The sequence below is a fragment of the Uloborus diversus genome, chromosome 4 (assembly GCF_026930045.1).
Source record: "Uloborus diversus isolate 005 chromosome 4, Udiv.v.3.1, whole genome shotgun sequence".
Taxonomy (NCBI): Eukaryota; Metazoa; Arthropoda; class Arachnida; order Araneae; family Uloboridae; genus Uloborus; species Uloborus diversus.
The window spans coordinates 17,749,173-17,760,527 of NC_072734.1; the positions used below are offsets into that span (position 1 = coordinate 17,749,173).

Consider the following 11,355-nt stretch of genomic DNA (forward strand, 5'->3'; position numbering starts at 1 on the left):
GGTTTTTGAAAGTTAAATTTCAGAAAAATTCTTAGGTAAAGACCCCAAATGTGCACGAAATCACCTAACGTCATCACAGTTGACTCCAAACTTCGTTTTTTAGAAATTTCTGAGGGAAGACCACAAAGCTTTTTTTTTCTCAGTGATGAAGAGTTTAAAACGAGCAAGTTTCGAAAACGATTTTGGGCGGGAAACCACCTCCGAACTCTCTCTCTCTCATAACTTTTTTTGCCAAACAACGGCTAAAATTGCGTTTTTAGGACGTCATTTTCAAAAAGTTTCATGGGGAGACGGGAAAACCACTTGACTTCCCAACATTTGGGAACGTATGCCGTCAAAGACAGCCTTTGCGTTTTTGAAGCTTCCTCATCGGAAAATTCCAGAGAGATCCCTAACATTCCCTATTCCCTTTAACGCCATCAAAGATAGACTAAAATTGATTTCAAGTTCGAAAATATTTCGGGAGGAAAGTCCAATCTTTGTTGGAGTTTGGGGAGATCCTTACACCACTAGATACAGCCTACAGTTACGTGTTTTTCAGTTTATAGTTAAAAAGCTTTCCGTACAGCACCCCCAAACCTTCTTCAATATCTTGAAGTTTTTGTAAACAGCTTAAAATTGCTTTTTTTAACATCTCAATTTCGGAAAATTTGCTTGAGAAGTCCCGACCCCCTAACGTCACCAAAGAAAGCATAAAATTGATTTTAAATTTGTACAAAAAAAAAAAAAAAAAAAAAAGAATCTGGATTGAGCTCTAAGACCCCTTTCTATAAGCGTTACTTAAAATTCCGAATTTTTCACTTAACTTTTGGAATATTTCGTTGGGGATCTGAATTCCCTTTTTTTTTCTTCTGCAGGAAAAATACGAAAGAAAAAAGATAAGTTTCTTTTCTTCTTTTTAAAAATCTTATTAAATAATTTTGACTTTTTAATGTATTAATTATTTCCCATCAAAAGGGCGGCAAATTGAGGAACCGCCCCGGGCGGCAGAAAGTGTAGCTACGCCACTGGTGGTAGTTGATGTAAATCTAACAGCTTAACTCATGTTTTTCTCGAGATTTTGATGAATTATGTACACAATAAATTTCCCCGAAGAAACACTTAGACATGAATTAGACTTACATTATTTACCCCAAAGTATTTTGAGGTGTCACAAATAATTTCATTAAGCAAGTATGGCTTGTTTAAGCAAAACAGATTTACCAATATCTAATCAATGAATACATAAACTAAAAGTTACAGTTGGGGAAAATAATGTTTTGTAAACTGATATACAAAGTGAAACAACTAATTACATGAAATACACCGCCAGCTCAGTCATTTCCAGTCGAGGACTGCAGTTTCGTGCATATTAGCACTCATCAGCCCGGCATAGGTAAGTGACTGAGCCGGAGATGGAAAACCTCTTAAGGAACCCAAGAGTGCCCATCAAACTGGTAGCTAATACAGAATTAGCACTGCAGTCCTCGACTGGAAATAACTGAGCTGGCGGTGTATTTCTGCCTTAGCCCTGGAAATAGGGCGGTAACTTACTGAATAACTAATTATGATCTGAAAATTTTGACAATTCTGCTTTTTAGCTTACTTTCCCAGTAAAAGTCAGAGAAAGAAGAAAAAAGCATGAAAGAAGGCTTAATGCATCTTGAAAATATTACAAAAAACAGTCAAAAATAAAAATAATAATTAAATAAATATCAAGAATTTAAAATTGGAAAGTAGGGTATTGAGATGGGGGAAAATGTCTGTCTGTCTGTCCCCCCCTCCCCAATAACTTTTGAGTGAATAGTCCGATTTGAACAAATTTTTTTTTGTTCGAAAGATCTCGGCGAAAACACCTCATTCCTATATTTTACTTTTTGATTTCAACAGTTTTTTGTTCAAATTTGAACAGTTCAACAAAACTTAACATTAGCGCCTACGGGGAAATTCAAGGCAATTCCGAACTGTGAGGCGAATTTGCTTCAAACAAACTTTGTAGGAAAAAGCTTTTGATGAAAAACTTGTATATAAAATATCTTTTTGATTTGAACAATTTTCCGTTCAATTTTGAACAGTTAAAATCCCTTAACATTAGCGCCTACGGGGAAACTGAAAGCCAATGTAGATTCCGTACTTGAAGGCGGATTTATTTCAAACAAATTTTGTTGGGAATAGCTCTTGACGACAAACTCCAGACTCCGACTACGAGAATTTAAGGGCACCTGACTCCGACCCCGACTCCCGATAATTAATCGAACTTCGACTGCTCGACTTCGACTATGACTTCGTAGCTTTGGCAAAAATTTATACACGGAGGACAAATGACTGACTCCGATTCTTGGATATTCGACTCCGACCGACTCCTTTATCCCAAAATGAGATTGACTCCGACTCCGCAGCTATGGTTTTAACTGTGGAAAAATTATTGTTAATATGACTTGTTTTTCTTTTCACGCTAAAGTTTTAATTTAGGTATTCAGTTTTCGGCGGATAAACTCGAAGTCGTTTATGTTTCTACATAAAGATAAGCGCAGACGATTTTTTTTTTTTTTTTGACAATGAAAATTATTTCTTTAAGTTGACATTTTATTGTTTTTATTTGTTTAGGTAAATGCATTAATTCATTTAAAAAATTATTTTTGGAAACAGGGGAAAAAGACATTTTTTTTTGTTGTTGATATGATGTATTTATTTTAATGAGCTTATTAATTTTAATTATTATTTTTTCGTTTTGAAAGCGGTAAAATAATTTTTTTATTGGAAAAAAGTGTATTAGCTGCTTTGTTTACAGTTCTTCTCAACCTTTTTTATTTTGCGACACACTTCAGAAATCTCTAGATCAATGAGGCATACTGAACTTTTTCGCAATGGTAATATATAGAAGTGTTTTTACCATTCACTCGTAAAAAGACGGGGGGGGGGGGGGCATATTTTCATATGAATTAAACAATTATAACAATCGTAGTGTAGTTAAATTTATTTAGAAAGTAGAAATATTTCGAATGTATTGAGGTTGATAATGAACAACAAAACTACCTATATCAGATTTTACAGAAGAGGTCTATAAATTCTTCTCTCGCCTTCAAAGAAAGGATAACTGATGCATCCGCAGATGAAGAGAATGGATCGCGAATCCAGTCATACTGTTCTATATTCAGTAAATTGCCGCTCAATAGCCAGGGCTAAAGCAGAAATACATGAAATACACCGCCAGCTCACTCATTTCTAGAATGACTGAGCTGGCGGTGTATTTCATGTATACTGTTCTATGTTAGTGTTCTTGAAATAGTGCTTAAACTTGTCCTGAAGTATGACTAAATGTTCTGCCACCACATTCGGCAACTTCTCTTCCAGCCATTTCCTTCACATACCATGTTGACGGTCCGTTTGAATATAGCCAACAAGTCACGCTATACTTCTTCTCTCCACAGCTGAATTTTTGATTTGAACCCATTCAGCTTGTCCACACATGTAACCAAATTCTCTTCTTGTCCTTGCATTTTCCGATTCAATTCGTGAAGGTGTTAAAAAATGTCAGCCATGTACGCCAGTTTTGCCAGCCAATATTTGTCTTGCAACAAACTGGCGTACTGCATTTCGTTTTTTAAAATCAAAAACTGTCGTACTTCGTCCCTCAATTCAAAAATTCTTGATAGTACCTTACCTCGTGAAAGCCAGCGAATCTCTGTATGAAGAAGTAGGGAGTGGTGATCTGCCGCCATTTCTTCACAAAGTATGGAGAAAAGGCGAGAATTAAGCGGACTCGATTTTATGATATTCACGATTTTCACGACTTCAGCCAAAGCTGACTTCATTTTATCTGGTAAGTTCTGCCATGAGAGTTTAACGATGGAGGAAACAGTGTATGGATTTAATTTCTATTTTTAGTCTCAGAACCGAGCTTTGAGAAACTACGATAAGAGGATATTAGTATCGGAACTGAAAAAGAGGAAAATAAAAGCTAAAGCTGAGGCTAAAATTCCTAGGGGAGAGCACGATACTCCCGTTTGCGAATGATTTAGAAAAAAAAATCTGTATAATCTGACTTCAGTTTATCTGGTAAATTCTTTGCCATGAGTGATTCAGTCTGGAGGAAACAGCTTATGGTTTGAACACTTTGGTTACGATTTTTCACATTCGACAGGAACCCTATGATAGGTCCTGTCATTGCAGCAGCTCCGTCGGTGCAAACACTTTGTACAATTTTGCCACTGGATCCCGTTACTTTTCCGATATTCATCTGTAACGCGGAATATCTCATCATCACTCGCACGTTGAGGAAGTTCTTTGCAATAAAGATAATGGTCTTTAATGCATCCCTTATCAACAAAGCGCACAATGGCTATCAGTAGTGAACTGCTTCCGATGTCTATTGATTCATCAACTTGAAATGCAAATTTTCCAGCTACTTGTAATTTCTCTACTAATGTTGCTTCTATGTCATTAGACATGTCATCAATTCGTCGATCCTGATAATGTCGTCAGAAAGTGGCACTCAGACCACCTCCTTCCCTGCCCCGGGTCCTAGCATTCCCGTACAATTTCTATGCACGCTGGTAAAATAAGCGTTTCACCGGTAATGTGTGGATTTTTCGTTTTGGCAATTAACCGTGCAACGTTATAGCTAACCTCTTGAGCCATTTCAGAAACTTTTGCTTTGGCTTTCATGAAGGAACCTTGCTTCGAGTTCTCTGCCTGCAATCGCTTGAAGTAACCGATGTCTTTGCCTATGTAAGAAGGATGTTTAGTAGACAGGTGACGTTTTAATTTGCTTGGGACCATCGCTTCATTTGAAAATTTCTCCCCGCAAATGAGACACTCAGGTCTTGGTGATTTTACATCTCCGATCCACGAAAAACCGAAAGTCAGGTATCCTTTCTTATACTGCCTACTCAGCGACTTAACCTTTTTACTTGAAGATCCCATCTGTATCAATACATTCAGTCGTAGACTTAGCAGCTGATGAGCCTTCTCTAACCAAGAATTTTTCCATATCATATTCGTAATTAAAGCGGATGCTTTGTGTAAAGGGGGGGGGGGGTATTAGAGGATAACTGAGGGCATGCAACGTGTTATAGCAAAATAGTTGTTGTCAAGTAAACAACTAGGTTTTGACCCTGTTTCATCCAAGTTTTGAACTTGGATGAGACAGGGCTCCTCTTTGTTCAAAAGAGGCCTCATGAAATTTTAGCTAAAAAGAGTAAGTCACGTGTTAGAAAATATCATGTAGTGAAAGAGGTGTGGTGAAAACAGAGCTGCGTTGCGTGAGTCCTGGGGGTTTTTATGGTTCTGTAATAAAAAGTAATTTTAAAAAACCAATTTTCTCTTTTTGAATAATTTACTATTCTTTGTAGTGTTTATCTCCTGTAATAACTATTTAAATTTTACTGTTTGATTTTCTTATTTCGAAACGTGGTCCATCGATGGAAAATCAATGGTCCATCCATAGCACATGATTCTTATGAATGGACTACATGCTAAAATATTTCTTTTTAATTTTTATTCTTTACTAGCTGTACCCGACGCGCGTTGCTACGCCAACAAAAAAATACATCATTATACTGATTTTCATGACAATCGGTTGAACGGGGCAGAAGTTGCTACTCTGCAGTGCCACCTGGTGGCGAGTGGCTTCAATGAGCATATTATGCACCTTCTCCGTGGAAAAATACATATATATAGCAATTTTCATAATAATCGGTCCAGGTATCAAGTGAAGCCGTGACTATATTCAAACTTAGTACTCACGCAGTTTGCAAGATCAATCAATCGCTAAAAATATCAAATAGAAAAAGTTTTAAATCCCCCCGTTGCATGAAAAGCCATAAAACAATAAAGAAAGAATTTATTTGTTCAAACTCAAGAAAAATGGCAACAGCTAACTTCTTATCAATGAGATCTTTCACGCGAATTAATTTCTGCAGCCGATCATTTTATTCGTATTTATTCAATGGATTGTGACTTAAATTGGAATAAAAAAGGAACTATCGATCGGATTTTTTTCGAACTGGTCTATAAACATTCCCAGTAGCAAAAATAACAAACGGTGAAAGTTTCAGCCAAATCTGCCGGGTAGTTTTTGAGTTCATGGATGACATACAGACAAACATTCATTTTTATATATATAGATTGAATACAGTTAACATAAAAGCGAATATTTTTATTAAAGGAGAAATATACTGAGTAATTATTCCAAGCGTCAATTTAAAGTTTGAGTCTGAACGATTTCCTAAAAAAGGTCAAAAGTGTTATGTGGTTCATTGACGGTAACCCTTTCCTAATAATAAAAAAGGCAACATAAAAGTTTGAAAAAAAAATTCTTTTTTTCTTTTTTGCTGATTTGCTTTTTATAGATCAACAAAAACATATTCAAAAGCAATACATGTCTGATCTTAGGCACCAACGTATGCAACAGGTAAAAGTAAAGACAGCTGCACTCTTTGCATTCCTCTCAGAATTGCTCAAACAGCAATAACCGAAAACTTTCATTCGTTCTAAATTTTGTTTTCGCAGTTTGATTTTTTTCTTTTCTTTTAATACCTATTTTGTTAAGCTTCAGAATCAGGCTTCGAACAACTACGATAAAATGAAATTATTATTAGAACTGGAAAAGAGGAAAACAAAAGCTAAAGTCGGGGCTAAAACTCTGGGCGGGGGGGGGGGGCACGATCCCTGCCAGGGGGAGGGAGCGATACTCCCGTTTGCGAAAGATTTATAAAAAAAATCTGTTTAATTAGTTGACTTCGTGGAAATTAGAATCCGTTTTCAAACACTGAAAGTAATAGGATCACAAGAAGTATAGAAGAGATGGGGCAGCAAATCAAGCCTCTCCCCTTGTTAATTATGTCGCTATTCGGTCGTAACTTTAAAATAAATACATCAAGGCTTTTTTTTATTTATTTAAGTATGAAAATACCACGGCACACCGGGTTCCTTGTCGCGGCGCACCAGTGTGCAGGGGCACACCGGTTGCGGAGCCCTGTTTAAAAGGTGCTGCTATTTTATTTGTTCGTTTATTTATTTGTTTTTTTAAGCATCTAATTTTTTAGATGAGTAACGTATATTTTATTCCTAGAAATCAGCTTCAAATATTAAAAAATTATGTTTGAAACAATTTGCGATTTTAGCTATTTTTGAGAATATTGATCAGGTACTAGGAAGTAGTATGGGTATCCGGGAAAGTAGGCTCGTTTAGTTGTAGACGGAACTTCTTGTTTTAAAATAACTTCTAGTTTTGTTTCCTAAATTGAAAAATAAAATTGATTTATGAACCACAAAAAGTGCGGGGGGGGGGGAGGTTGCTCTCCCCCTGAATCGGCCACTTCAAACATATACCCACGCGAATTGGTGCTGATTGCTTTTAGAGTCAATCGCTCCAGGGGGAGAGTTGGAAAATCGAAAAAAAATCGGGGTCACAAAAGTCTCACTTCTATTGTGTCTTTAGGACACACACAAATAATTTATTTTTAGATTATTCATTTACTTCTAAAATGTGTAACATGACAGTATCACATCACCCATTTTAACAATCGATCACTAGTAGTCTTTAATAAACACAAGTACTTTTGTGTGTGTGTGTGTTATTCTCAACTACTGCTCTGGGAAAAAATTTGACCGTTCGGGTATTTTTATACCTATTCGAGTAGAAATTTTCCTTATTTTATTAGACTTTGTTGCTCCACATTTTTAGATTACATTATTGATTTTTGTTTAAGGTCTATTCACTTACGTGTAATAACTTTGGTAATGGGGGTCGTTTCCCAACTTTTAAAAGTTTTTTTTTTTTGAAAGAGCATGCTTAAAAACATAGGATCTGACCTTTTAAAAATAATTTGACTAAGATTTAAAATTTTAAAAAACCTATTTCAATTGGTGCGATTTTATTGTTTACGCTTCTGTCGATGACATCACAAATGATGAAATCCAATTCACTGATGCCATTTATAGAGCACAATATTTAATTCGCTTCTTTAGTCACATGTGTTTACAACAATATGGTTGATAGCCAGCGCAAAGCGCGGTGTTAAATTCGTTTCTTGATTATCATAATGTTGAAACTTCGTAGACAGATGCTCCAAAGTACATCATTTGTGACGTCACAAAGACCACTATTTTCAAAATCAAACATTTTTAAAAAACTAATTAAAAACTAAGCTTTGTGAAAATGAAAGTTTTTTCTCACTCCATGATTTTTTTTTTCAGCAATCACGATTTCTCATTGTTCTCACTTGACTGTTTTGATGTCCTATGATTTTATTTTCCCCCCGCCTCTCTCTGCAGCACCACCGTCGACCGGCCTCACGGTGCTGCTCCTCTAGCGAAAACCGTCTCCAGGTTGCGTCCATATCCTACACACATACGCATACACACACACACACACCACCACACACACACATACATACATACATACATACATACATACAAGTACCCACTCACTCATACCTGCACCAGACACAAACACACCTGCCTACAGACACATACCCCCCCCCCTGCATACACACAATCACGCCTGCACACACACACAAACACGCACGCCTACATACACAGACACTCGTGCTTGCGAAAAACATAATTTGAATTCAAGATGTCAAAATTCAAATTAATTTCTTTTAATGTGTTTTTTTTTTTTTTTTTTTTTTGCTTATTCTGTCAATTTCAGTGACTAAAAGTAGTACTTTTTACTGTGGATACAACCCCATTGCTTATTTTTACATTTAAATACTAGCATATTTTAGTAGAGCTTAATTTCTGTCAAAAGAAATACAGGCGCCCCACAGTGGGGCGAAAACGCCAAAAAGCGATTTGCACAGGCTTTCCTCGTAGGCAATCACAACTGGAATTTTAGCGCCCTTCGTCCACTACAAAGCTGAAGGGAGCCTTTAGAAAGTTGAAGAACCATGAGTGCGGGAATTTACAAAAAATTGCTTTTAAGCAGTCTGTATTTTTTTTTTCCTATTAAAGGCGGGTATATTTAATTTCTCTCGTGTCCAACGATATTAATAGGACGAAAAAAAAATGAGTAATCGAATTCTCAAACCAAAAATCGGTTTTGATCAGCACCAAAAACTTCGGAATTCAAAGTTGTTTTTTTTTTTCAAAACACTCTACAAAAAAATGTTTTCTTATGTCCTCTTAGAAATTAATATTAATTAATCATAAATGGTCTGTAGAAAGATCCTGAAAAAGAATTAGCTGCGTAAACCTGCGAACTTAGGACCCTGAGCTCAAGCAAATCGAGAAAAATCCATTATAACATGCCTGTGTAAACAAACAAGCGAGAGAGGTTTAAAAACACTTTTAAACGCTTTTTGACGTTTTCGCCCCGCTGTGCGTCCTATAATACTGCTATGTGCAGGTAAAAGGCAATAACTGGAAATTTTTCTCTTTTTTTTTTCATTTTTTTCATCTTTTGTACGTTATCTTTATTGTACAAGCTCGCTAATTTTGTTTCCGCTGAAAAAAGGGCGCGAAAAAACGTCTAATTCCAACATTTTCCTATTGTTAGCATTGAATCCACCACACATTTCTTCAAATATCTCGAAAACTCATTTCTGCAGATACTGTCGTTTACATGCAAACGGCAGAATAGTCCCCACAACTTATTTTTCCGCGTAAATACCCTGAATTTCGCTTAAAAAACTAAAATAAGCATAGAATTGAAAGGAACTGTTGGAGGTCAGGCAGGTGAGCTCCTAGGCAAATTAAGCCCTGAGTATGCGTATATCGCAGAAAAAATCGTACAATTAACCAACGTAACAGTTCTATTACACATGGATTTTTTTTTTTTTTAAGTTAAAGAAAAATATTCACATTTTAACCGGTCTGTGTGGCAAAAGAAGTTGAGAAACGTTGCTTTAAAGTTGAGTAAAAAAGGAAAAGAGAGAGAGAGAGCAAGGTAGAACGAAAGAGAAATGTGTGTATTATGTATAATAAAATAAAGATTCAGAAAAAAAAAAGACATTTGTGCAGGGGAAAAAAATCACATATTTTTTTTTGTTAAATCAGAATTAAATTTGGGAGGAACGATCTGACTATGAAACTGAAAATACATTTTCCCACTTGACGCAACATCTCTTTCAGCTACACAATAAATGGACTAAACTGAATATCGTTTTATTCACACACACACACACACATTTGGAATTATTCACTTTTCAAATAAATCATTCACAAAGGAAAACATCTGGAATTAAATTACTTTCGCCGCCAACGCAAATTTAACCGTATTAACGACTGGAACAAGTTCCGCTATCGGTCACTCGGAGAGAACTGCGAAAGGAGGCCGATTGAATGACTCCACTACTCTCGCTCGGAAAAAAAAAAGAAGAAAAGTATGACAGAGGACATGTGGAAAAATAAACAAGGAAAAAAAGTGCGCAGCCGTTAGCGTGTTTAACGTTTCTTCGAATTGACTTACCTCGTCTTCGAAGTAGACGTCCGGGACGTGGTTCTGTATGTTCTGTAGCTCTGGTGTGTCCGAAAGAACCCCTGTAATTTCAAAGGGTTCCCACATGACCCTTCCCGCATATCTAGAACTACGAAATTTCGCTGGCGTTAAGTTTTGTTTTCTTTTCCGTCCTTTTCGCTTCTCCGTCAGCTGGTTACACGTACGCGAGCGGACAGCGCCACCTGGCAATTTGGTGATGCATAGAGAAGAGCGTTGCGAGACGCGCTAATAAGAATGTATTGGTTTTTATTGAAGGTTGTCAAATAGAAAGTTTGATCAAAGTTGCTGGTTTGCTTGGAATTTTAAATAGGAAAAAGACCGAAACGAAAGTGTAACTGTTGAATCAGCGTTAAGAATAATGAATAACACGATACCACTGGCGCAGCCAGAATTTTCTTCTATGGACTGACACCAGGCCCGTTATTTAGGGGGGCGGGGGAGTAAATTTACCCCCGTGGTTTCAGCAATTTATGTATTTGCAATTAAATGGGGTGGTTTTTGTAGAGACGTGTTTTGATGGGTATTTTTCTCTTTTTTTTAAAGGGGGGGGGGCGTATTCTTCTTGGGAGGTTATTATGGTATTTAGGGGGGGTGCGCCCTTACTTTTGAGGGGGATGGACACCCCCTGGCATACGGATGGGTCAACGGACTGGAATTGTCATCACGGTAAAAAACCTGGGGTTCCGGGGAAATGGGTAACCCCACTCGCTGCGTCCCTGCGCGTGTGCGATGAATTGGGATAACTCTTCAAAACTATTTTTGCCTGTCATCTCGAGTTTGCTTAATTCCATTTATAGACAACTAGAGGCCCCGTCCTGATATTGTTCGGGAAAAAACATTTTTTTTTTCTTTATTTTGCAGGTTATTTTTAATTTAAAATTCAATAGTAAACAACATTTTTTCTTCGTTTTTATTACCTCATTTCCTAA

General features: G+C 36.7%; 1 protein-coding gene across 1 annotated transcript in view; it reads right to left on the bottom strand.

Moving 5' to 3' along the window:
• The window catches only part of LOC129219743 (proton-coupled amino acid transporter-like protein CG1139), a 50,015-nt gene extending 39,472 nt beyond the window's left edge, over nt 1-10,543 (bottom strand). The window contains exon 1 of the mRNA XM_054854032.1: nt 10,397-10,543. Within this exon, the coding sequence (XP_054710007.1) occupies nt 10,397-10,492 (96 nt within the window). The 5' untranslated portion in view covers nt 10,493-10,543. The remainder of the gene's footprint in view (nt 1-10,396) is intronic.
• Between the last annotated feature and the right edge of the window lie 812 nt (nt 10,544-11,355).